General features: G+C 37.2%; 2 protein-coding genes across 3 annotated transcripts; one reads left to right on the top strand and one right to left on the bottom strand.

The window, feature by feature from the left end:
- The first annotated feature begins 1064 nt into the window (after window positions 1–1064).
- LOC111332420 (guanine nucleotide-binding protein G(I)/G(S)/G(T) subunit beta-1) lies at window positions 1065–12260 on the top strand. Its single transcript, XM_022937748.2, has 11 exons — window positions 1065–1417; window positions 4248–4286; window positions 4433–4539; window positions 4891–4954; window positions 5464–5539; window positions 6143–6229; window positions 7076–7142; window positions 7716–7845; window positions 9543–9614; window positions 9884–9961; window positions 10938–12260. The coding sequence occupies exons 1-11, from the start codon at window positions 1337–1339 to the stop codon at window positions 11181–11183; spliced, it is 1047 nt and encodes a 348-aa protein (XP_022793483.1). The 5' UTR covers window positions 1065–1336; the 3' UTR covers window positions 11184–12260.
- Window positions 11559–27436, bottom strand: LOC111332435 (alpha-enolase). 2 transcript variants are annotated; one of them, XM_088729855.1, is made up of 19 exons: window positions 27295–27375; window positions 26301–26446; window positions 25794–25886; window positions 23982–24077; window positions 23544–23602; window positions 23363–23432; window positions 22782–22849; window positions 22069–22210; window positions 21345–21434; window positions 20652–20708; window positions 19833–19913; window positions 18774–18838; window positions 17780–17834; window positions 17298–17382; window positions 16703–16732; window positions 15731–15817; window positions 15038–15146; window positions 14483–14541; window positions 11559–13610 (listed from the first exon to the last, which is right to left on the bottom strand). In XM_088729855.1, exons 2-19 carry the CDS (start codon window positions 26410–26412, stop codon window positions 13544–13546), a joined length of 1425 nt encoding a protein of 474 aa, XP_088585981.1. In that variant the 5' UTR covers window positions 26413–26446; window positions 27295–27375; the 3' UTR covers window positions 11559–13543. The 2 variants fall into 2 exon arrangements, with proteins under 2 accessions (XP_088585981.1, XP_022793504.2); XM_022937769.2 differs by lacking the exon at window positions 26301–26446 and having other exon boundaries at window positions 27295–27436.
- Window positions 27437–27459: the final 23 nt, after the last annotated feature.

Genomic DNA, 27459 nt, shown 5'->3' with positions numbered 1-27459 from the left:
AGCTCTGAGCCCTGAGCAAAGCGGAGGATTTGTCCAAATACGGGAAGTCCTGGGGCGGATCCAGGATTTAGTCAAGAGGGGTTCGGAGAATTGTTCCCCTTCTGAGGGGTCCAAGATTTTGAAAATTAGGTCTTCGGAAACATGATTTCCAGCGTTCTGGGGGGAAAATTTAGGGGGCTCGACCGAACCACCCGAACCACCCCTGGAAGCCTGGATCCGCCCCAGGAAGTCTTAAACTGAGGACGATGCGACGACTTTCGAATCAACGATGGGCTAAGAATGCATGAAAGAGCTGAATAAGCCATTTCCAAGAGTCCTCGGGGCTCTGTCTCACACGAGGGTAAGTAAGAAGCTTTACTTCGTTCTGAGAGCATTTCACCTTTTAGCCATTCACGTGTAGAATTCTCGAAAAAGGTGGGAAATTTCGGTGCTAAGATAAGAACGGATATATCAATTTGTAGTTTCGTCAGGGATAACGACACAAAAAAGTGAAGGAAACGGTTACATTGAAATACTTTTTCTTTATTCCATGCAATATAAACTGTTTTTTGTCTTCAAGAGGAAGGTTTTCCTTTTCAACTAATTATTCGAAAAAAAAAAGAGTTTATTGGACCTCAAAATTCGGGCAGAAGGTCTCACAAAGGCTGACATATGTATTTCCCTCAAATCTAATGGGTCAAACCAGACATTAGCGGGCAAGAATTGAAGTTCTTCCGTCCATATTCAATTAAAAAGAAAATATGTGCAAAGGCCGTGAAAAGAAATTTTTTTTTCCTTTTTTCAACGGATTTGAACGTTGGACTAAAAATGAGTGAAAATAAAGTAAGCCTAAATGTTCGATATTTTCAGATATTCAAGATGAAACTTTGAAACTTCATTAAGATTTTATAGGCACTACTTTGAGAGGAAGAATTAATTTATGGGAATTTTTTCCCAGGTTCATAACAAGGAAACGAAGGGGAAAAAACGGGAAAAATGGAAAGAGTAGAAATAAGAAGAATGAGAATTTTGTAGTCCATGACTCATCGCGGTCGCGCTTTATATATGGGAGGGCCTCAGCAAGATTTCAGGGTCCGCGCCTTCGTTTGCAATCCGCCGAAAAGGAACCACTCCCAACGATTGTAGCGAGCGATTCTCCTACATGTTATAAACGTAGTTTTCGACGAAAGAGAGTTGTGGACGCCGTTTAAATAGTACATGCAGTTCTCTGGGCCGGTGGTGATTGTGAATTAGCGGCGTTTGGAAGGATTGGAAGTGGCTACAGGCGTTTGCGTTTACTTGGCCCAATTTTGCCTTGTAACTTTCGGCGCAAGTTTCAACTAAAAATCTATTCAGAATGCAGCAGAACCAAAGCCATGGTGCGGGTGACATCGAAAGTCTCAGGCAAGAAGCAGAAGTACTAAAAGCGCAGATCAGGGTGAGTATTTGTGTTATTACTCCATAACAGCCAGCCAACCGGCCAGCAAGTGGGTGAACCATCGAACGAACGGATAACACATTGATCGCTTTCAAAACCGTGGTATTTATGGTTTGAGAAGTAGGACGTTGATGATCTAAGTTTCCAAAAAGATCATACGCGAGCTTTGTATCAGTTTCACGACGATGTGATCCAAAATATGTTCTTTCGAGACTGTTTTGTTGTTAGTGATCGCGAAATTTGTTCTTCGTTTTGTGGAGGTCGCCATTATATTAGAATCTCGCGGCGAAGTGCCACGCGAGCTCTGACAATATTTCAGCTTTGCCGTTCGATATTGTAAAAGGTAATCAGTATTTTGACGAGATGTGGAATATTTTCCACTATTCCTTTCCATGTTTCGTCTTTCCGATGTGATCTTATGTCTAGGAGCGAGAGATATCGAAGGAAAGTTTTTCTCTCGCTTCAGTATTTGTATTTATAGTGCACACTGGCAGATGTTGCAAGAGACCATTTCCATGTTCCCCTACGAATATTGCATTCATTACGCTCGAGATCACCACCAGGAAAAGACTCCAAAGGTCTTGTTCCTCCTCTGTTAAAGCGATCAAAACTAGCATTCTTAACTTAAACGAACAGGGAGGTAAATTTTGCAAGTCGAATTTTGTGGTCGGAATATACAGTCGTCGGCCAAAGTTAGCACCGTCATCTCCGAGATTCGAAGCAGCGAGATCATTAAAAAAAAAAAAAAAACAGAGTTGTTTCAGAAATGACGCTACAGCCCTAGGTTTTTTTTAATAATTTTTCGTTATGTCCATGGAAAAATTAAGTAAAGATTTGGAATTTAAAAAAAGAAATGAACTACATTTCTTGAAATGGATAAGCCATTGAAAGTTAGTCTAGTTTCATCATCGCTGCGAGTCTTTTCCAATGCCTCTCGATTTTCGCCACGTCTGTTTTTCTTTGGATAGCCTTCAGCAAGTCTGGTCGAGAAAAGTGTCAAATATGGGGAGCTTTTGCGGTAGTGCTGAATAAACTATGAGTTGTGCTTTGTGCTTAAAAGTTCATTGGCATAATGTTCGAAATTGAAAGACTGACTCTCTTTGTTTCGTACAGTCAACTCAAAACGGAAGCTTCTACCTTTCGAACTCCTCCTTGCCATATCTTTCAAACAATATCACTCTTATAAGAAATTTTTTTACAGCGAATAAACTCAAATCTAAGTCAGTGAAAGGTCTAGTGAAACGCTTGGATCATGCTTTTTCTCGATCAACGATGTATTGCTACTTATGAATATTTCGACGATTACGAACCGTTTCTCAGTTCTTCAATCGAGTTGAGGTGTGTCTGTAAAGTTTCTGATCATATTTGTTATGTCATAGCTTTGATCTATGTTTTTTCCATCTGCCCTGACTTTTTCCGCGAGCCAACAATTTAAAAACATCAGGCGAAGTGTGAGCAATCCAGACGTTTGTTCCGATTGCAATGGCCCCCGTCGGCATCTTGAACGAAGTCGAACATTTAAACCGCACCATGGAAACTATGAAACACAAATTTGTTTTGTTAGGAGAGCTGCTCAGCCAAAATGCGGTTCAGAAAGAAAATGCTACTTTTGCAGCGTCTTATTATTTAAGAACGAGCATTTCTTTTAAAATGAAAATATCTTGCATGCACGATTTTCGTTTGTTCCGTAATGAACTTTCGTAACGTGTTTTTTTTCGTGATAGTCTGCAGATGGCATTTCCTTCTCTAAGATATGTCGCTTCAACAAGGTAAATGGTGAAATTATTTCAATGAAACGTTTTTCTTGTATACAGATATCTTTCGTGGAAGTTTCAATTTCTGTTGACACAGGGAGAAGTTGAGCATTTTCTGTAAACAAAGCGGCTGGAAGTCCTTGCTGCCACAATTCTGTGTTTAGGTTGTGTAATGTGGATGCTCGATTTAAGTCTGTTTGATTTTATTTAACTTATCTTTTCTTCAAATCGATTTTGTATGCATGCTCGATCCTTTACTCATGATCAAAGAAATGTTGGCATTTTAAGCTCGAGGGTAATTTGTCTTAGCAAATCTCACAGGGCCAGATTGAGACTGTTCAAAATGAGTTTTATTTTTTCCACTCTGTCACAGATGTTAGCTCATCGAAGACTTAGTTACACGATGTAACAGGTGGATGAGAGCCATTTGACCTATTTTTCAAAACAATGTATAGTTTAACACATTGAATGGCTCTATTTTCAACAGCATGCAACCAAATATTACATCATCTTGAGATTCTAATGAGGCAAATATCTCTTAACTCGCAGGGGCCTATCATCTATAGATCCTTTGCTCTCGACAGAAGCTGTTCCTCTTTGTTTACTCATGTGGACTTTGCACCTTAAAGATCGAATGCAAACCATTTTGTAACTGCCGTCAAGAGCATTCTATATGAAATGCTATCTCGCACATTTGTTAATTTTGTAAGAACTGTTTATTGCCCTTTGCCAAATATTTAGATATGGATTTGACGAGAGGTTATTCCATTTTTAAGACATTCGTGTCTGATGTCGAAAAAAGGAATCTTGTGATTTTGTAGGTGTGTTCTCTGTGTAGTAACGCAAATCTTCCTCCCGGTGAATGTATCAAAGAGAAGCTATGTTTGACATTAATGTCCTTGTACCAAGAAAAATCTTCTCCAGTTTTAAGTTTCTAACCTTTATTGTTGATCTTTTTGACATTGTAACCAAGGGATGCATTAAACACTAACATGTAAGCTGTCCAACAAAGCATATATGAACCTTTGAGTTGCCCTGGAGCGTATCAATGAATTGTATGTCTTTTTTCCCAACAGGACGCAAGAAAAGCAGTATGCGATACATCACTGGGACAAGTAAGTTATGTTAAAAAAAAAAAAAAAAACAGAGAGCAGTTGGTTTTAGTTTAGTAAATACTCTTTGTGTTACACCTACTTCTGTTTATTCCAATCTTTTTCTGTTACTTTGTAGTTTAATTCATTGAATAACTTTCACTTTTCAGGTAACTCACAATATTGAAGCTGTTGGTAGAATACAGATGAGGACAAGGAGAACACTTCGAGGACATCTTGCTAAAATATATGCAATGCACTGGGCTACTGATTCAAGGTATGTTGTTACTTATCTTGTAACTCTTAGGATACTTCTAGTAATTTTCACTGTTTTTGTTTTTTGTTTTTCGTTGTAGTACTAAAATTATTTTGTGAATTACAGAATCTAAACTTGCCTTATTAAAATACTGTTGAGTCATTCATCGAGATCATGAGAAAAAAGAAAACAATCACCAGCCTCAAAAGGCTTTGATTCTTACCGCAATTCTCCTTGTTAGTTCTAAAGGAAATGGATAGAGAACAGTATGGAGAATATGGTTGCTGATGTAAGGGGTGTAAAGGGTGAAAATACTGCTGAAAATTGTCTTCAGTGTGATATACATCTCACCACTACTATCTTAATTTCCAGGAATTTAGTTAGTGCTTCACAGGATGGAAAGCTTATTGTTTGGGATTCATATACAACAAACAAGGTAAATATTGCTCTTGCAAATGTGACGATTAATTTAATATGTACTCAACAAAAGTCTCGGTTTTGATGGGTCAGCTGTGAATTGAATGCCTGACCAGGTTTAGATCGGCTATAGAGGACCAACAAGTTAACTTGTTAAATGCTACAATAATCACTGAGTTCTATTACTTTGTTGCAATTGTTCAAACATTTCCAATTCATTGAAAAATGTTTTGGGTAATATGCACTTGGAGCATTCAAAGTAGTGTAAGAAGTGATTTTGTTGAGAATTTTTTAAGCCAAAAAAAAAAAAAAAAAACACATCAAACAGTTTGGGGATCTTATGAGTTCTGGTCACTAGTTGCATTTGAAAAAGGTTTTAAAATTTCTTCAGGGCTTCTGTATTAACAAAAACTTTCTGAACATCGCTTTAATCCTTTGATTATGAGGTACTCTTGTGTTCATACAATTTCCTTGTTATCTTGGCCTCATTTTATTGAGAACAAAATCTCATTTTAAAATATGTTCTAGGTACACGCAATACCTTTACGATCCAGTTGGGTAATGACCTGTGCGTATGCTCCATCAGGAAACTATGTTGCATGTGGTAAGTGATACAGAGCCACTTCAATTGAGGGCCACATTCATTTTAAATGATATTTAGGTGTTTGGTGGGGAAAAGAGATAACAAAAGTGAATCCTTGAACTCGTGGGAGTGATTAACATGCATCTTCTCCCTCCATATGTTATCCATCCAGGAGGTAATGAGAATGCTCAAACTTATCAGGAAGAGGTTGATCCAACACCTCTTGTAACTAATTTTCAAATGGAATGTGCAACAACCAAAAAGGGGAACCAACAATCAGATCTTGGGATTTAAAGGTTGAACCTCTTACAAAATATATTTGATCTCAGTGAAAAAGGAGTACAAATATAAGAAAGTAGGCAAATCAAATTGGATCTTGTTGGAGCTTTGAAGAAGGTCAAACAGCCAGATGGTTAGCATGCCTCAGGTTGTTTATGATTTAAACTGAATTGTGGGCAGATTGGCAGGGGGGCCCTGGAGCATAGGAGAGGGCAAACATGTTCAACTGACTGGTGTGCAATTCAGGGAGGGGCAGGACTCCTTGTCATTTCAAATGGTGCAGGTTTCTGTTCTAAAACAGACATAGCCTTTTTAAAGAAATGTTTTGTTGTGTTTGATTGCTAGGTGGACTGGACAATATCTGTTCCATATACAGCTTGAAAACAAGAGAAGGAAATGTCAGAGTCAGTCGAGAGTTGCCTGGTCACACAGGTGTGTTATCGTTGCTGTTTTCATTTTTTTCTTTCTTCACAGTACATTCCTGACATGGAATGACTTTTTCCAATGCAATTGTCTCCTCGCTAGATTTCACTTTGTAATAAGGACTTGAAGAAATGAATTCTATTTCACATATATCTAACCAGACCTTGAGAAAAAGGGGTGTCTTAGACTTAAAAGAGGGCAAAGAGATTCTGAAATTTAAATGAATCCCCAAGCAATCAACCTGATTATTGAATCCCCTAATGATTAACCTGATTATTGTTAAAATGATTTTGGTTTGTTTTACTAGCCAAACTGGCTAGTAGAAATCGAAAACCAACAGCTAAAACTGGATTTCTACTAGTCTGTGGTTAGTTGGCTACTGCTAGTGTTGAGCCCTGCTATCCGCTCAAAGCTAAAATCTACCAGCCCAGGCCATCAGACACCACTTTCTTTGTATACTGAGCCAGATACTTTTACAACATTTCTATCACTATCCTTACAGAAAGTTCATATGCTACCTTTTCAACCCTATCACTATCAGAATAATAATAATAATGTTTATTTCTTATATTGCGCAGTCTAACATGCAATAAAAGATATGATTTAATGCGCATACCCAAGAAATACCCAAGACAAAATTTCTCCCTGGTATAAATTCAATATCAAGTAGCTGAGTGACAAGATTAGCAAAAAAATATTACCCAGGGGATTGTTATTTGATCCAACACCAAATTCTCGGCACAAACTTTATTAGAAATGTATAGCAGTCAGTAAGGAGAATTTGTCAAGATTATGAAAGGGTTTTTACAAATTTGCAGTAAATACATCTTTTTTTTTTTCCCATTCCTGTAACAGGTTACTTGTCTTGTTGTCGTTTCACTGATGACAACCAAATTCTCACCAGTTCAGGAGATATGACCTGGTAAGGCAACATAACTTTGAAATACTTAGTCTGTTAATGCGTTGGGTGAACTCGGTAAAAGCTCATGGTGTTCCCATTTACTTTTGTTAAATCACTGCTGTTCCAAGTAATGCAAAAGGTCAACTGAAGTAAATCACAAAACACTAACTGATTCAATGTACTTAGAAAGGTAATGGAATATTGAAAAAAAAAAACAGGATAAACTGAATTCACACACCAACATTCCCCACTCCAGTTCTCATGAGACTATCCAAACACATGCATTCTCTTCCTCTCCAATTGTCCACTAATCAAGTTACATCTACTGCAGTGCGATGAAGACTATGACATCACGGTAACATAGTCTTCTAAAGTTTAAAAAGAAAACCTTTTACACTTCCTGCAAGATTTAAACAACCTTCAATGAAAAAGGTATAGGTCACTCAAAATGAACCCTCTGGTGTTCCCCCCAAAAAATTTCTGTTAGAATTGTGAGGGAGTTTGAATGTTTTTACTCAAACTTTGCATCTGAAATATCCCAAGTATGCACCATTAAGAATACTATTTACAGGGGCGATCCAATTTGATTTTCAGTGCTCTTTGGGACATTGAAACTGGACAGCAAACTACCACATTCAGTGGTCATACAGGCGACGTGATGAGCTTATCGCTTTCTCCAGATAGCAAATCGTTCGTGTCCGGTGCTTGTGATGCATCAGCGAAGGTATTACAGACTAAATTGTTTTTTTGTTGCCTTGTTGTGATACATTTTGACAAATTTACCTTTAAAAAGCCGGCAGTTTAGTTTTGCGGAACTAAAAATGAAGTTTTTTATTACTTAAAAGGATTATGCACCTTTAGAAGGAAACAGGAAACCTCCAGAAGTCGAATCTAATTTTTTAATGAGATTTAACAATGAGTCCACAAGGGTGCACAAATATGAGATGATAAACAACCAAGGAGGTGTGTAGCACCAAGTTGGTTATAGTAATTTAGTATTTTGCAAGCCTAAGAGGAAAAATAAGATAATAATGATAAGAACAATAAAGAGGGTTAAAACTTAATAGCCAAAGGCTAATAAACTTGTGGCCCTTGGAAAATAAAATTACAAAGTATGAATACAAATATAACATGATAAAAGTTAAAAACCTAAATTTATAAGAGATGCGAATGGTTGAATTATAATAATATTAAAAACTTCCGTAAAATGTAGATATAAATAGATATAAGAGTTTAATCCTTAAATGGTCTAAATGTTGCTGTGCTGTGAAGATCATTTTAAATAAATTAGTTTTTGAGGACTTAACGGAGTCTGATTTTCTGATATTTAGAGGCACATTATTCCAAAGTCGTGTTGATACAGCAAAAGAACGGCCTCCTTCAGTCTCGCGCTTATAAAAAGGACACATAGAATTATAGCTAGCATACTGCGTGCTTCTGTCATGTTGTGTATTGTTAAGTGTTCGTTGGGATAGTTCGGAAGAGAGCCATTTAGATGCCTGTAATAAATAGCTCATTTGTTAATTTTACTCTGTTCATAAAAAGGTATCCATTCCAATTTATTAAAGTGTCACAGAGAGTACTAGGTGGTTGGCATATAAAATGATTCTAGCTGCACTCTTCTGTAATTTCACGACTCAGTAAAGTGATTCCTTGTCACATGATGACCAAATGACATCAGCATAGCTTATTACTGGGGGAATAATAGCATTATAGAATAGTAATTGCTGTTTAAGTGACAGAAAGGCTCTGATTTTACTCAAAACACCTATGCGTGAGGCAAGCTTAAGGCGAAGACTTTGAAGATGACAATCAAATGAGAGGGAATGATCGATTGTTAAACCTAAAAGTGTTGCACTTTTTACATTTATAAGCCTATTTTCCTCAACTGTGACAACAAGTTCATCATTGATCTCGGACACTTTCTGTAGATCTCCTATCTTAGGCGCTCTCTGTAGATCATTTAGAGTTTGGACTTTGACTCGTTGATGGGGAGTTTATTTGAGTCGGCTCAGTAATGTATTTCATTTGAAGAGGTATTTAGAGAAAGTTTAAGTTCAGGTAAATTATCAAAGTGAGCAGATGCTCTAAGGGTATTATCATCTGCATAGAGGTCTACTTGTGTGAACTAACATACAGTGGAATAATAGTTTTAATAAAAATGAACACAAAGAATAGCTCTTCCAACTAGCTTTCATTTGTTTCGACAGAAACTGGAAGACAAAGACAACCTCTCTTTTTTTTTCAGCCGCTGCTTCGTGGCCCACTCTAAAAAAATTTTTCTATCTATACTGATGAATACACTGACAATAATTGTTGAGCAAGGTTACAAGCTCATAGAATTGCTCTGTTTGGCCATCCAGAAGGCTAGAAACTCAATAACAGTGCTCCATTTTTAAGCGAGTAACATTATTCTTTCAGCTGTGGAGTATACAAGATGGCATGTGTAAACAAACCTTTACTGGACACGAGTCAGATATCAATGCAGTAGCGGTAAGATTCAAACTAAAACTTTTAGTCAGCTTTAAAATTAATTCTGGTGTTAGTGTCATACTGTCAGTTTGGGAGATTTCTCAACTCTGTGTAGGAGTGACTAAGACTGATGAATCTAGCAAGGAAGTAGATAGTTGACAAGAATGAAGACAAAGATCAATTAGAGTATGAATAAACTGTATAAGAAGTGTTTAGAAGACAGTAAAGGGTAAATTATGATTGAGATCTGTAGTTGAAGAGGTAAATATAACATTTTTGGTTCGTTTCAGTATTTCCCCAATGGACATGCATTTGCCACAGGGTCTGATGACGCCACCTGTAGGCTCTTTGATATCCGAGCTGATCAGGTAAGTAGACCATTCTTTTTTGTTCATTCCATATGATCATGATTAAGTCCCCTTTGAAACATGGAACAGGATCAAAAGCATCTTGTGTGTCTTAATTGCTTAGAGAGATAAACTGAAATTTCTATTAAGATTGGTGGTGAGGTTTCAAAGGACTTTCAAAGCAGGGAGGAGAGTAAGTGGTTAAGTTTTAACCCATGAGTAGTGACCAAGACAATTTCTCCTTACAATATCAATACGATATCAAGCAGACAAGTAATGAGAATAAGGAAATGGTGGGATTATCAGTAGATCCAATACCGAATTCTCCAAACTAACATCAAAAGAACTGTATGGCAGACAATAAGGAGAATTACTGTTGAGATCTTGGTTGTGAAAGGGTTCGTAACTTTTTCCATAAGTAGCTGTTGATAGTTTAATAGGCAGCTGTACCCAGAAAAAGTGGAGGCGCAGTTGCCTCATGATTAGTGCGCTCGACTCTGGATTGAGTGGTCCGGGTTCGAGCCTCGGCCAGGACATTGTGTTGTGTCCTTAGGTAAGACACTTTACTCTCACAGTGCCTCTCTTCACCCAGGTGTATAAATGGGTACTGGCAATTTAATGCTGGGGGGGTAACCCTGCGATGGACTAGCATCCCATCCAGGGGGGAGTAGAAATACTCCTAGTCACTTCATGCTACAGAAACCGGAGTTAAGCACCGGCCTAATGGGCCACTAGGCTCATAAACAGACTTTACTTCTTTACCCGGGAAAGGGGCTCTAAAGCCATACCCAAACACGAGAGCCTGCTTACAGTGGTAACAGGTGGCTATAGACCACTTGTTATTGGCGTTATTGTAACCCTGATTAAAAGTAAATCTCGAAGGGAGCGGATGAGATGAGAAGGTAAAGCAGAATGAGTGAGTGTTAGATATCTAATGAATCTACCCGACTAGCACATACTGAAGTAAAAATGATTCGCTTTGATTTATCTGTTCTAGGAGCTCATGGTTTATGCTCATGATAACATAATCTGTGGAATCACCTCCGTGGCCTTCTCCAAGAGTGGTCGCCTGCTATTGGCTGGTTATGATGATTTCAACTGCAATGTATGGGACACATTGAAAGGAGAGAGGGCAGGTGTCCTCGCTGGGCATGACAACCGTGTTAGTTGTCTGGGTGTTACCGATGATGGTATGGCTGTTGCTACTGGCAGTTGGGACAGCTTCTTGAAGATCTGGAACTAAGCTCCCCCTCTTCTGTCCTTATTCTTCCTATCTCTGAGAGCAAAGTTTTAGTGGTTATATTTTATACATTGTGATATAAGTTGTGGTTCTTATTGGACGGTGCACAACTTTAAAGGTGCTCTTGTGAACGTTATCATTGCTCCCTCCACTAAAGTCATTGTATTTTAGATCCTACACTTTAAGACAGATTTGTGACTCTTTGCTTACATCTCATGAGAGGGGCTTGGTGGGCCACCTTTTATCGCAAAAAATGCATAGATTTTTGCCACAAAAGTTGCGCATTGTAACAGAATCACCAGTGTAAAAAAAGAAATTGTTGCGGAATAGTCTATAGGATAAAAGAGAAGTCATGATTTATGTGTTTGGTTTACTTGAATAATTTACCCCCCCCCCCTCCCCCCCAAGCCAATATGAATGAAACTTTAAAACAAAATTCTATAAAAGAAAACTACGAAAAATATTTCTGGCTACTATAATGCGCACATGTTAGTATCATTTTTCTCGTTTCCTTTCTTTGTATCTGCGCTTGTCGCTCCTGTAATTATGAATAATATTGACCTACCCTGTTGACGTATCATGATGCTTAAGTGTAAAAAAAGATTTAAATGCTTGCAGAAGGCCAGCTGGAGTATTGGACTGGGCTGTTTCACTCAAACTTTATGTTGAAATTCATTATTTCTTTAATCAAAGCACAAACCATAAAATGATATCAGTTTTTTAAAGAAAACATATTGACAAAAGCAGTTAATTTCAAGCAGAAGAGAAGCTCTCTGTCTGCGCCCTATCATGTTATTAAAAATATTCCTTTTTTTTGAAAAGTCAGTGTAATTGTGAGCTCGTTTTGCTTCTGAAACCTTAAGCAAATTTTGGAGAATACTTATTAAAAAGAGAACTGAGTTCATGTAACTGTCCCAGTGCAATTATTCCAGCTTTGGCTGCAGTCACTCCATAGCTTAGTAAATCATAGGGTTTGTAACTGTTAGCAGTCGAAGGCCAAGACGTGTAATTCTGGTCGTAAAACTGACTTTATATTGTCATTGTGAAATGTGAGTCAATAAAGATGAAGTCTTCAATGTAGTTTGTGTTGGTTGATGACTGAACCTGGCCGTGGCTGGTCACGCAAGCGGACATGGCGCGTTGCGTGAATGATCCGTGAGATGTGCAAGGAAGATTTGTCGATTTATCGTGTATTAGATTCTCGACACAATTATTTAGTTAGGTTAGGAGAGCTAACTTCCTTATTGCGCTTCCCTTCGTTTCCGAAGCTGCAATCTCGGACTCCTTCCAATTATAAATTTGTGAAAAGGGTTTTATTTCCTTGCATCACGTTTTCATTACGGAATGAAATAATGGTGTTATTGTAGAATGTGATACTCCCTTCTGGTTACTTACATAGCCACACCCGTTGGCAAGCAGTTGGTAATCTGTTGATGTACTTCACTTTTACAAATGCGTTACCTCCAGGGTTTGTTTTTGACAATTATTTTCGGGTTTACTGCAAATGGGTAACTTATTACTGTTGGCCTAAAGCTGTTCTTCACAATTACTCATTTCCAATTCATCATTATTAATAATAGCCTTGGGCCCAGTTGTTCGAGGGCTGATTAGTGCTAACCCAGGTTTAAATTTAAATCCAGGTTTCAACAATTCTCTGCTCAAAAGTGTGTTTGGGATGATTTTTCCCATTTTATTAGACCATTCAATTATCAAATTGAAGACAAGTAGAATTAAAATGAATCTTTTTTTAAACCTTTCAGATCTGAAATCAAATTTCACACTAATCCTTGGTTATTTTAACCCACCTTTGAACAACCTGGCCCAGGGCATTAAAAACTGAGTCCAACAATTCTGAATGGTGGTCAGCAAATTCCCCAATCACTGAAAGATACTTCATAAACATTCTGCTCATGTCGGAAGTTAAGAAACGAGGGTAACTTATCTCTGTGGCCAGATTAGAAAAAAATCACCCCTTGATCCTAATATACCATCAATCACATTCTCCACACTGTTCTCTATACATTTCCAAAGGTGCAGACAAAGAGAATTTGATTAACAATCGAGAGCTTCTTTAGTTGGTGGTCATTTCCTTTATTCAAATTTGCTTCATGTTTAACTCAGAGGTGACAATGTAAAGAAATTAGATACTAGTCACTATTACGAGTCAAAGGGTTAAAGTCCATAATGAAGTTACAAGGCAAATCAATCACAATTCATTTGTTGTATTTTCCTTTCTTTAACTTTAGTGAAAATTCTTGTTATTTGATGCACTGTCTAACACATTTCTTTTCCCATCCCTTGGCAAGCCATCTTGACAAAGCTTCACACTTCACACTACATTTGCTTTTATCTTGTCTTTTGGCTCATTCCAGTGGTTTGCGAAATTTCTCTCCAGCATACTTGGCCCCAGCTCCAAGTTCCTCTTCAATTCTATAAAATAAGGCCAACAAAAATTAGGAAAGCTCTTAACTTTCCAAAGACTGATACAAAATGATGGGGATCCTTTAGACTTCACAGATTAAATATTCCAATTCTAAAGCAAGAAACTGAGTAAAAAGAGAACTGCTCACCATTAGAGAATTAATTTTGTTTAACAAACTGTTGAACCCATTGTGGCCTGCAGAACTTTATGAACACTAGACTATCAAAAATTGAACTACATCTAGAAAAGGGTAGTGCAGATGCATTCTGCACTGAGGTCAAAATTTGGAAACCCAGGTGAAATAAACTCTGAAGAAACTAACTTCACCTTTTACAACAAACAAAATTTTCAAACTGACTGGGACTATGTCACTTGAACAATACATTGAACACCAACAGCTGAAATGGATGGCACACTGTCTTTGAATGGGTTGTGATAAAATCTACAAATGGGTTTTATTCATGCATCCAACCCAGAAAAGGTCAGCTGATATTTGGAACCAGAGTCACACAAAACTGGCTTGGACAATTTCCAATTGCAAATGTTTGACAAAGACAACTTCAAAAAGTGGTTATCGGCAAGATACTGCAAGGTCCTGTGATGACAACTTTGCACTTGGACTACAACCATGGATGGATGAATACTCCCCCTTATAAATACCTGAACGGACTATTTCTGCCTCTCTCCCCCCCCCCTCCCCACCCATGCACTAAAAAATGTGTAACCACCCCATTTAGAAATTGTCCAAAGTGAACGGTCGTATAACTTGACAACTAGCCATAGTCAAAGTTCCTTGATGCAATTCTTTAAATGCTGCAACAAAGTATTGTTTGCATTTGTTAGTCATGTCTTGCCCTGAAAAAAAATATGTGTCTGTTACCTGAGAAGCTGGTTGTATTTGGCCAATCGTTCAGACCTGCATGGAGCACCTGTCTTGATCTAAAAAAAGTTAATAATAAGTCAGAGTATCTAGTTAGCATGATAACAAAGTAATTTACATTTGAAAAGCAGCAAGGTTTGTATCAAAACAAGGTCACCCTTAGCCTCATTCCTGCTCTAAGGTTTAGCAATCAAGCATGCAACTTTTTAATAGACTATTTGCAGCAACCCATTCATACTCGAGTAACAGATTTAGATATCTCAATTTTCTTCAAGGTTATGTAAAATTGTGGAATGCTTGGAACAGTTTCACAGAATATTTCTCAGTCTTGAGTGTAATCTCATAAGGGAACATGGTGTCCACAATAACCTGGCTGCCTCCTTGTTCTCGTTTGACTTCTTTGTTCAAACCTATTGACGGTCCTGTACCTGAACTGTGACACTACAGAGATGTAACATTACAATAGTCCTGTGTAGCAAACTTCAGCCCTTAATTGTGTCAAAATTTCATTGATGCTTGACAAATCTTAAGAGTTGAATACTCTCCATGTCTCACCTGTCCTGCACACAGACCCACAACCAAATCAGCAATGAAAGTATCTTCTGTCTCACCACTGCGGTGACTCACCATAACACCCCAGCCGTTTTTCTGAGCAAGCTTGCACCTGGTGACGAACATAAACTCACCAATTGTTATACATGAACCAAGATGTCTACACTTCCTGCTAGGCTAGTCACCATTTCCATGGCGTGGAGCAACTAAGACTGATGCTCCTTCTGTACTGGAGACCAGATCATGGCGGTTACACTCCCAGCATTTCATTAGATTATCCTGAAAACATGGTAGTTCCCACTTATACCACTAGATGCTGAGAGGTAGTTGGGTTTCAAGCTAAACCTCTTTCAAAGGCACCATTTGGCAATTGAAAATTGCCATAATGGTCACTAGAAATAAAATTTTGGCTCCACAAGACAACTCAACAAAAAAAAAAAATGAAAATGGTACTTTATGCCATGTTACAAAACCTTCCATTCTGCTTGTCTTTCAATTAAGCAGTTTGAATGGCAACTTTTTTTTATGAGAGGTTCATGTGACATCTCAAGGCTGAATAGCCCCACAATTACTCAGAAAAAAAGCATTTATTTTATTTAAATTTTTAACTAGGCCTGCACATCTCAAACACATAACAAAATGTAACAATGAATATAAACACTCCCAACTGCAACAAGGACAAAAAGAACTACTTACGCCTCAATGGATTCTGTGACTGAACCAATCTGGTTTACTTTCAGCAAAAGGCAGTTACACGCTTTCTTTTCCACAGCCATTTTGATACTGCAGTCAAGGAAAAAATATCAAATATCATTATGAATAGTTTATTTTTTCAGCAGTTCATAAAAGGTGCAAGTGTAGCAGATAACATGGAAAGGCAAAGATGGCTCCTAAACTTGTGGCTTGTGTCTTTCTTCTCAAGACCAGCAGTTCAGAAAAGTAAACTCTTTACACCCTAACATCAACATCCATCTTCCCCCATACTGTTCTCTATACATTTCCTTTGGTACTAACAGGGAGAGATCATTAAACAAATAAAAGCTTTCTAGGTTGGCTATATTTCCCTAAATCTCATGGATCTTAGTGAATGATAATGGAGGCGGCATGGCCGAGTGGTTAGGATGCTGGACTTGTAATCCGGTGTCCGGGGTTCAAGTCCTCCACCCTGCCACTCACTGGATTTGTTCTCGGTTGCCCCTAGTTCAACTCCTCGGCTGCGCTCTGTAAATAGCCCACTGGTCTGCCTCCTGCCAGTGGGGATTTTCAAGTACTTAGTTAGGGAGGGCCATTATGTAAACTACTGGGCTACCAGTAACAATGTATTTCAGCCTCGATAGATAAAGGTATTTTTTTTTTCTTAATGATTCAGCAGTGTTATGGTAAGGAAAAATTAGATGCTGGTCACTTTTAAGGTTTAAAGGGTCAATGCTACACAAAGCCTGCACTCAAAGGAAAAAGACTTGAAGCAGGACAGCAGATGAAGTGTATTTTGACTTACTACAATAACAACCATGCAACCAACTTAATTCATTGAAGGCAATCGAAGACAAACTGATCAATGAAATTGGTGTCCTCTGAAAAACTTAAGCAACTGCTTTTATTAATATCACTGCAAAATGATAAAGAACACTGCCCTTGCAGAGCTGTTTATCACTGAGGCTTACTTACCGTTCTGGGTTTGTCACTGTCAAGTCATCCCTGTAAAATTAGAAAAAATGTACAATTTTACATGACATGAAACATTTCACTCTCAGAAACACAAAAGGTAATTAATTTAGATTGCAAAAAAAAAAAATATTATTTTTCAAAATACCAATAAGTAAAAACCAAAATTATAAACTTGTGTGACCTATACCCATCCTTCATTACCACATAACCAGCTTTCAAATGCCACGTAATTTTTAACCCTCTAACTCTAAAGATCTGATCATTAATTCTCCCCTCTACCTGTTACACATTTCTTTGTAAATAAGTTACAAGAATTTCAACTGGTGTTAGATCAAGATAACTTGTATTGAGTATTTTCATCACCTGATCGCTGGATGACATAGGGAGATTGTTGGGAGAAGTTACATAATTAATAATTGCTTATGAGAATTTAATTAGGGTGACCTCGCCAAGTCTAGAACAAAATGGCTCAAACTAATATATTTCAAGCTGTCAACCATTTGCCTTGTAACTGATTTTTCCAAAAGAATCCACTTTCTATTGTAGGAACCAGTAAAAGTGGTGTTTAGAAACCATGTCAATGGAGAAAACTTACCCCACAATTTGAATGTCTACTTTTCCTGTCAACTGACTCCAATGCTCCCAGTCGTCCTGGTCAAATGCATCTTCAATAGACACCACTGAAGAGGAAAAGGGAAAGAGGCAAGTAAATTCACACCTTGATGTAATAAAATAGTGGCAATGATTTCTCACCAACAAAATATGAGTATTTTAGAAATCATAATTTGGTGGGGTGTAGAATTTTTTGGGAGCCTCACATTTCATTTGAAATTGATCAATCAATTACTGATCACCAACAAATTATTATTTAAGCTTTGTGATGCTAGACAATGCAAGGAAACAGAGATCCCATAGAATATGGCCCACAACTTTGACACCATTGAGCTGCAGTGCTTTCATATGGTATAGGTTTTTCTTTTTCAGTTTACGTTGAAGTGAAGTCTCTGGCCATTTGAATTTTGCCACTGGATGTTACAAAACAAAACAAAACAAAACAGTTGTATCAATGAGGTGTACCTGGATAGTTGGCAATAAAATCTTCATACATACTGCCCAACTGTTCACCAGTTATCTGCAAGTAAAAGAGCAAAATAATGCTCGAGATGAAGAGACACTCCGAAATAAATATAATTAAAAATAATTTATTTAAAGTCAATAAAATAATAATAATAATAATAACACCTTTATTTAGACATGATAGTGTTTAAAGCTGAACAGCTTGTGGGGTCGTGTGTAAATGGAAATAAACTCTAAATTGAATAAATTCAAATGATGATAGTTTTTGAGGAGAGGGGAAAACCGGAGTACCCAGAGAAAAACCTCTCAAATGTAGGAAGTGATTGCCCAATCTTCCAAGCGTGTGGCTCGACATGTTAAAAACGCCTGACTCCAGATCAAACTGGAATTTGGAGTGTTGGCTTTTGCGGAGGGAGGAAAACCGGAGAAACCAGAGAAAAACCCTCCTAGCAGGGACAAGAACCAAGAACAAACTCAACCTACATAATGCCAGGTCAGGGAATCAAACCTGGGCCACAGTGGTGGGAGGCAAGTGCTCTTACCACTGCGCCATCCCTGCTCTTCATCCCACTCCCTAATAGGGACCAGTGTCTTATTTCTCCTTACAGTTAGCTGGCTGAATCATTCATCAAGATCATGATGAGAATAAAAGAAAATGATTACCATCCTGAAAAGCTTTGATTGTTAAATGAATTCTCCTAGTCTATATTAAAGGAAATGTACAGGAAGAGTGTACAGAATGTGGTTACAGATGTAAGGATGTAAATAAAGGAAATGATTGGCAACCTAACAAGCTTTGATCACTGAATGAATTCCCCCTTCCCAGTATCAAAGAAATGTGCAAAAGGAGAATAATGCATACTGATCTTAGGGTACCAAATGAATACATTTTAATAGTGATCAATTAGTTGACAATTCTGAAATTTTCCCAGCTACAATTACTATAATAATCATAGTTGCGAGAGATTTCCTCAGTCTATGCACTGACACCTACCCATTTTGAGGGATCAGACTTTGGGTTCTTAAAGTCCAAATCATATTTTCCTTCCTTAAAGAATTCTATAAAAGAAGGGGAAAACTATACTTCAACAGCTAGACAAGAAAATATCATATATCTTTGTTTAATACATGATAGGCTAGATGATACATCCATTTTGATTGGTTGTTATGATCTGTTGGAGGACAGACCCATAGAAGACATCACTATTTTTTATTATTTTAACAAAAAACATTCCATGCTGCCATGGGTCTGTACAGTTATCCATTCCAGAAGACATCAAAATGTGGTGAGAACATAATCGGTGATGCACTCAGCTGAGCCTTGTGTGCCACTTTTCTGTTCTAACCACATTTTGATATCATCCATGACCTACTGGTATTACTAAACAGACACATACAAAATTTTAGAAAGAGCATTATTGGGAGTCATTCTCATTCTGCTATAGGACTCCTTGTGAAACACTTTTAGGGTTAGAAAGAAGATTTTTAGAAATATGCAAAGTGGTTGGTAACTAGTTTTAGAGGCTCAAGGCTTGATACTCAAACAGCCACAATAAAAAGATGAATTTGTATACTATAATGTAACGATAATAAGCACAAGTAAACTTCTCAAAGACAACAAAATTGCACAAGAGTGAGTGCAATTTGTATTCTTTGAAAAATTTTTAAGTGCTTTACCAAACCAAATTGCACACTGCACTTTAGTTACACAATAATGCACTAATCTTGTTTTCAGCCAATGATCAGAAGCGCATAATAAAATTATGTATATTATTATCTTTAAAACAGACAATGGTCCTGGATTTAACACTACTGTGGGTAGATGTTTATCTCACTAAACACGAGACCACAAAAACCAAGTAATAAGAATACTAAAGCTTGCCAGTAGCCACCAAACACAGGCCTAATATCCTTTTCCTGTACACACCATAGCAGTTAAAACATTTGAGGCTCAGGGCATTGCAAGGGTTCCTTCATACATCCAACAAAATTGGCTGTTACAAGTCTAGATCACTTCATATTTCAACAACTTGTATTTTTCTTTACACCATACCTGATGCAGCAACATCCATGCCAATTTTGATCTTACCAGTGTAACCAGCTTGAGCAATGGCAACATTGAGCAACTCAAGACCTACGAATATCAAATAAACCAAACTGATTTACCCTTTAACCCCAGTAAGAGTGACTAGCATCTAATTTCTCCGTACAATATCACCCCTGAATCACACATTAAGGTCAGGAGAATAAAGGAAATGATCATCCACTAAAGGAGCTCTTGATTGTTAAACAAATTCTCCTTGTCAGCACCTAAGGAAATGTATGAAGAACAGTATGGAGAATATGCATGCCGATGTTAGGTTGTAAAGGGTTATTATAACATAACCAAAGTAAAGCACATGCTCTGATTGGTCAATTCAGTGTCCACCATTTGCCCATGGGTGTACACTGCTGACGTGAACAAATGCAAAGACTAGTTTTTCCATGCGTGCTTGTTTATTTGGTCACATAAGATTTGTTAAATAAAAGAAAACTCTTGCTACAATGTAACAATGTTATGTTATAAAACAAATGGCAAACGCCACAGTGTACACTACTGAGTTATGGATACACTTGGGAGGTTTGCTATGCACTCAAGAAACTAGAGTCGCTCTCGGCTATCGCCTCGCGTGATTCTTAGGCTTCTTTCATGCTTACCAACCTCCCACATGCATCCATAACTCAATAGTGTACGCTGTGGTGTTTACCATTTGTCAAATGTTTGGTTACCCTGGCTAGTGAGTATTACTCCTAACTGAAAAATACAAAGCATCTTGGACTAAAACTTGTGGCTTTGTTTTTCAGAGAGGGGAAGAAGAGAAACATTTCTCACCTTCTCTGTTATCCTGAATGTTTGGAGCGAAGCCTCCTTCATCACCAACATTAACAGCTGCGAGGAAAAAAAGTGGAAGTGTGTCATCAATCTTCAGTTGTTGCCTGATTATTGTTAATAACTAGGCAAACTTGAAACTGGTAACATCTCCCCTTTTACGAGTGCCCCCAATTTTGGAAACAAGACCGAACCACAAAACTGGGAGCTTTGTTCTCTACTCTTTGTGGGGAGTACATGGGTTCTTTCACATCTGGCCCCTACTAACCAGTACTGAGAGGATGCAAGAGAAAGGGCCTCCTTGTTGTAATATTGCCGTTCTGTTGTTAAGGCTGGGCTCCCTGTGCCCTGCCCGCATTTTGCATGACCAGCGGTTTCACTTTATGGCTATTTATTATCATAACCGCCATCTTGTATTTAGTCTTTAGTTAGGTTCTAAGTGAAGTAAGGCCTATTAAAGGTTCGAATTCAACACTCCTGTTTATTGTTATTGTCTGAGAAGATTACTGGTAGGTCTAACCATTTGCAGATGTCTAAAATGCAAAGGCAACACATTCTCCTCAGGAATTTCAAGACTCTGAGTGTTGGTCCAGTCTAGGGTTTCAATACTCACCCTTCCATGCAGCAGTCTGGTGCTCTTCAAACCCTAGCTGAACAGGCAGCATATAGAGCATAGTAAGAGCTCTTCTTACTTACCATCAATTCCATATCTTTTCTTTACAACACTTTTCAGGTTCTGATAGATTTCTGCACCCATTCTCATTGCCTCCTTAAAATTACTGGCCCCTAAAAACACCATTTATAAGTCATAAGTTTTACTGAACTGAAACAAATTATGAGCTGCCAGCACTTACCCTTGCTTAGACTTGAGTTAAGTCTACCATGTAGCGATCAATAATTTGCTGGTTTTTATTCTTGCAAAATAATCTTTTGTAGGTCAAAATAATTTCACACAGAAAAAAAATTTCAATTTAAAATGCAACAACAACAAAAAAAAACCCTCCTTCAGTCCATAAAAAAGCTTCACTCGGGAGAGTAAGCAGGGGATGGAGATTTTTTTTTTGGTTTTTTTTTTTTTTGGATGGGCTGTGTTGTTGTGTCAGTCCCATTTGAACCATATGGTTCTGAGATTGAACAAAATTCTGATCTGAGAAACAACTTGAAAAAGTAGAGTGAGCTGCAACTCAACAAACAAGAAAAAGAAATGTTTAAAATATTTTTTTATCAATTTGTTATCCTTTTTATTGTTCTACAGGATGAAGAGGAAAATGGCAGAAATTAGCTTCCAGGAGAATTTCTATCACCTTGAATTCCACAAAATGAGTAAACTCCAAGGATTCAAAAAGTTTCCCTTGCATTTTGATTCTACCATTTCATTCTCCTGTAAGGAGAGAGGCATGGTAAAAGTAGAGTGTTTCACCTGTTGGTAAGAGCATAAATTCCTGCATGGCAAGTTTATTCCCAGCGTGACTTCCTCCATTGATAACATTAAATGCTGGTACAGGAAGAATCACCTCCTTGTTGCCTGCCAGGTCTGCAATATGCTTATACAGGGGTACCCCCTGAAACAAGGAAAGCATTTGGTTTAACTCAGTACCAATTGACAAGCTTCAGTTTTGGTAACTTAAATTGTCAGGGAGGGGAAGGGCTAAGCAAATCTATAACAGAAGGGAGGTATTCACCAGGTATACTGCCGTGATGACAGGAACTACATAACTAAAGAAACTTACAAACTCAGAATGACCATGGAGAAGCCACATGCAAAACAAGGTGACCAGAAATCTTAAAAGCAGTTTTCAGACTTGCAGCCAACAAGAGAACAACATCTTCATTTCTGTTTAAATGTTTATCTGAGAATTTAATCAATTTTCCATTAACTTTGATTAAAAACATTGCTGGTGACTTCCATTTCACTCAATTTTAACCAAGATTTCACTAAGCAAGCAAAAGGAAAACACAATTAATAACTTTTTATCCTAATTTACCGGTAGGTGAAAATAGACATAATTATATATTAACCACAAGATTATTGACACACTTTGAGAATGATCTTACATGCCTTAACTTAGGCTTTTACCTGTCAATAGAACATCATAAAAAAATACTCAACAGTGCCAATTGCTCTTTACCAACCTTGTGTGCTGCTCCTGCTTTGCAAATTGCCAGTGAGACTCCCAGGATTGCATTCGCACCAAGTTTGGCTGGAACCAATAAACATTAAGAGTCAATATGGTTGGTCAAGTAATGAAATTATAACCAGATTCCTCCATGTGAAAGAACATCCCTTCAAAATGTATACATCCTCACTCAGCGGGTCAAATGAAATTTAATTCATTACCAATTACAATATGGTTTGTAGAATAAGAATGAAGGCATCATAAAAAACAAACCCCTCACAAAGATTTTTTGGTTTTATCAACTGAGTTGATAACATAATTTGGCCTCCATTAAGAGTTTCAAAGCTGACATTTCAAGCATTAGCCCTTCCTCAGAGCCCTTTGCTCTGACAAAGGGCTAACGCTCGAAACGTCAGCTTTGAAACTCTTTACAGTGCCCAATTTACACTACCAACTCAGTTGATAAAACCAAAATTACCTTGTTACTTCCACCAATGCACAATTTCTTTAGAAACTTACCCCTTTTACTCACAAAGATGGCTATTCAATTCAATATTACTCACAACAATACAAATATCACAAATTAACAATACTTACATTTGTTGGGAGTTCCATCCAGCTCAAGCATTACCTTGTCCACATCTTCTTGTTTTGTCACATCCACATTCTGATTATTCATGCCAGTAATTTCAAAACAATGAGAAACTTTGGTACCAAATTGTGACAAAATAAAAACAAAAAAAACAAAAAAATCTAGCTATAATTATTATGAACTTACCTTTGCAATAAGTGCTGGCCCAATGATATTATTGACATTCTCGACAGCTTTAAGAACACCTACCAAAAATAAGAAACAATTTTTTTTAAGACTATCCAGAAACAACTCCTGATAAAAATAGTTCTAAGAATTTGAGAGAAAGCATAATAATCATTATAATCAATTCATCCTAATCAAATTCATGATCATATACCCTAATAATCAATTAAAAATAGTTTCCCAGGCATCATATTAATTATCAATATTAGATTAAATTAATTAGATTAGTATGGCATCCTTGCCTGAACAACAACTTCTAATATTATCATTAATATTGATTAAAAATTAGAAGTGAAATTTCTATAACCAAATTTATGTTTTGATGACAGTAATTCCAGTAAAAATATATAAATAGTGGTATTGTAATTGTACCATTCATATCATCAAATGTTAATTTACCCTTTCCAAGAAATCTTTTTGGATCCTTGTCGCGAAGCTCTAAAGCTTCATAAATTCCAGTAGATGCACCTGATGGAACAGCGGCACGAAACTGCCCTGCAACAAAAAAGATTGCATATTTTGTAAAATGAGGTAAATCTCACAAACCAACAGTCTCATTACAGCTTGAGCTGGTCACAACATCTGTATTATAGAGTGAATATATAGGTGTTTTGCTAATCTGCAATGGGATATCAGCATATTGCAAGCACTTCAACCTGAAAATTTACAGATTTCCCCAGCAGCTTGCTGGTATCTTTTGTGTACTACAAGATATAATAATTGAGAGATTTTTCTTGCTTTTGTATCACAAAGTGAGCAAATTGACTTGTTCTGTGCTTCTCTTTGAATTAGTTTCTCAGCCAGCATTCCTTTGAGTTACATACTTTTTCTAGTTAGCAGACACAACAATACACATCCATGGATATGTTGTAGTTCAATTTCATCCTTGGTTTAAATTTTATTTTCCATCGTTTCAACCCTATTATCATACATTACCATAACCAAAAACAACAGAAAATAAAATTTAAACCAAGGATAAAATTGAACCACAACAGATACATCTGGGTGAAAAAGGAATCCTGAAAAGGAAGTTTGTGGAGGTATAACAACACACCAAAATGAACCGAGCCAAGGCTCTGGCCCAGACCTCCTGAATATTTAAACACGAAGGCGCACTATAAAAGGAGCCTTAGGTCCCACTGGACCATTTGTCAATCAACCGTTGTGTGATGTAGAACTCTTAAGAGTCAAGTCAGCTTGAGCTACAGCTACTCCAAAGCAGTGAACAGTGGGCGCATTCCTCAAAATTGTTATATGTCTTCATCACAATACAAGAATTTTTTAGATTTGTATTTCCTTTCTGCAAAGGAAACTGTCTTTATTTGTGGCAGTAAATTTGAGTTCGAAGTAGGTGATTCACACGTTACCTCATTGCCACCATGCTGGTGGAAGTAAACAATAGATATCTCATTAGCTCCTTTTGTTCGTCTACCAGCATTTAAATTTGACCCACACACGTCAACGGTGAGGGACAAATGAGCCTAGGTCTTCCCAGGGAAGATTTCCTTATATAGCGCGCCTTCATGTTTAACTGTTTTTAGCAAGAAGATAACACAAGAAGTCTGTATGTTCATTTGTTAAAAAATCAGGGTTTTTCAATGAGAAATGCAGTTGCAGAAGAGTAGGTAAACATTAAGTGACAAATTAAAGTTAGTCAGAGAATTAAGATAAGCAACTAGAGAATTCTGTCATCCAAGCTACCTGATTTTTTTTTTTTTATTGGTAATTAACATCTCAAAAGAAAAAACACATGCAGAATGTTACCACCAGTGAAGTTCAAGGTGATAAAAATGGTGTTAGGATGTAATCTGAATAGCATCACCATGGCAAATTAACATCAATTTGACATAACTGGGTACTTTGGAATAGCAGGTAGAAGATTTTGAAGGCCTGAGGAGCCCCCCCTATTTCTGAAGGGGTTCGCATTTTCCGTGGAAATTTTTTTAATTTCTTTGCTATTGACATTGTACTTTGAGGTCTTGCCAAATTTACTTTGTTTTTCTTTAAAGAAAAAACCACTTGAAACAAATTTGAAGACAATTACATGCAGATGAGGAAGAGAGTGATTAGCCAGCTTATCAGAGCTTTAACCTCCTTTGCCATTGAAAAATCTGCACGACCCTTCTTCCTCCTCCAGGGAAGAAAGAGAACTATGTTAAAAGTAATTCATATCTAAAACTTAAAAATGAATACTGCCCAATAATTATTCACCTTTGGATGTTGTGATATCAACCTCAACACTGGGGTTCCCACGGCTGTCAAATATTTCACGAGCAAAAATCTTGCTAACACCAGACATTTTTCCTTCAAAAAGACAATTCACGATAAGTTTCCTGTTAGATCTTAAAATATGTCACTACATCATTTGCTATTAAAAAAAAAACCTTTTAAAACTTTTCCTCATCATTGATTAAAAAAATAATATGTAGGAAACAGGAAAAAAAAAATAGAGATTAACCCTTAACAACCTAGCCTCACTATGCATATTCTCCATACTGTTCTCTATACATTTCCTAAGGTGCTAACAAGGAGAATTTGTTTAACAATCAAGAGTTTCTACAGTTAGTGATCATTTTCCTTATTCTCATGACCTCAATGAGTGATTCAGGGAGGATATTGTAAGGAGAAATTACATGTTGGTCACTCTTAGGCATTGAAGGGTTAACATTATGTAAAAGCAGAGAGAGGAGAATTTCTTAAAGGGTGAAAGGAAGTCACCTTCTCCAGCCAGGGCAGGGGATGTGGATAAACAACGTCTCAAAGCATAAAGCTGACAAGAGGATAAGACAACTCTTCCCACCAAGGTCTGGGAGGACGTTAAGAAAATCATTCCATTCCGCAAAACAAACACCTGGATTCAAACTCTAAATCCAAAAAGAAAATTATCTTGATATTACTGCAAAATTTTCCCTCCCACTTGAAAAAACTGATGCAAGAAATGGAAAGGAAACAACGCTTTGATGGATTGCTGGATGTTGACTAAATGATACAAATTTATAATCCAGTAGATATCCCTTCTCAAATACATAACACATGTTTCACTGACTTAAATAAAATTACCTAGTCTAAATATCCAAGGGGACTTTGCAATTCAAAAGTTACAATTTTTAAAATTTTAAAATAAGAGGAAAATAATTTCTGCACAATTAAACACAGTGATTCTGCATTTTATTTTTCCTTTTTTTTTTTGGATGGCTTAGTAACTTGCTGATGCTGGTTACATCATCCTGGTTTTTCCGCAAGATCCCAAAGTTTCTGGGAGTGGCAAACTAATAAATTTAAATTTGCAAAGGAAAATGAACAGACTGTATTCAAAGCCTCCTGATCAGACGTCAGCGTTGTTTAAATAATGAACAAATAAGAGCAACTCGGAAAAGCTGCAAATGAAGAGTTTTGGAATGCAGACGTGCAGTGAATCAGGTGATGTCTGTTTTGAGGTGTAAGAGGAAATAGAACGCTTAATAAACGAAGATTTGAGCGGCAAGTTAAGAATTAAAATCACAAAACAAAACTCGCGTTTCTATTTACAAAAGGATTTATTTTTTGATCGAAGAAATAGTTTGTTCTCCGGGGGAACTCTGGGATGTTGATGGAATAATCCATCCAGGCAAATGAAGAAAACTCTGAACTACCTTGAACATTTTTCATAAAAAGGCATAAACGCTTGCAAATAAAAACGCATATAGGTATATAGAAGGAGAAACCAACTTACCGTTCACTGGAAGGAATATATACGAAGATTCAAGGACTGTGCAAAGTGGAATAATCTCCGACTGGTGCGTGTGGAGACTAATAAGCACTCTTGGTTACGTTACAAATAAAACAAAGGATACCATTGGTCAAAAGAACAGTAGATAAAACATAAACCAATCAGAGA

This window comes from Stylophora pistillata, chromosome 8 (assembly GCF_964205215.1).
Source record: "Stylophora pistillata chromosome 8, jaStyPist1.2, whole genome shotgun sequence".
Lineage (NCBI taxonomy): Eukaryota > Metazoa > Cnidaria > Anthozoa > Scleractinia > Pocilloporidae > Stylophora > Stylophora pistillata.
This window is presented reverse-complemented; position numbering and strand designations above follow the sequence as displayed.

What these genes read in the sequence shown, in the direction of transcription:
- LOC111332420 (XM_022937748.2), top strand. Translation starts at nt 1,337, where the DNA reads ATGCAGCAGAACCAAAGCCATGGTGCGGGTGACATCGAAAGTCTCAGG. An exon ending in TACTAAAAGCGCAGATCAGG is followed by an intron (nt 1,418 to 4,247) that starts GTGAGTATTTGT and finishes TTTTCCCAACAG; the next exon opens with GACGCAAGAAAAGCAGTATG. An exon ending in AGGAAACTATGTTGCATGTG is followed by an intron (nt 5,540 to 6,142) that starts GTAAGTGATACA and finishes TTTGATTGCTAG; the next exon opens with GTGGACTGGACAATATCTGT.
- LOC111332435 (XM_088729855.1), bottom strand. Translation starts at nt 26,412, where the DNA reads ATGATTTTCTTAACGTCCTCCCAGACCTTGGTGGGAAGAGTTGTCTTA. An exon ending in GGCCAGCACTTATTGCAAAG is followed by an intron (nt 23,433 to 23,543) that starts GTAAGTTCATAA and finishes ATGAATAATCAG; the next exon opens with AATGTGGATGTGACAAAACA. An exon ending in GTAGACATTCAAATTGTGGG is followed by an intron (nt 16,733 to 17,297) that starts GTAAGTTTTCTC and finishes CTAATTTTACAG; the next exon opens with GGATGACTTGACAGTGACAA.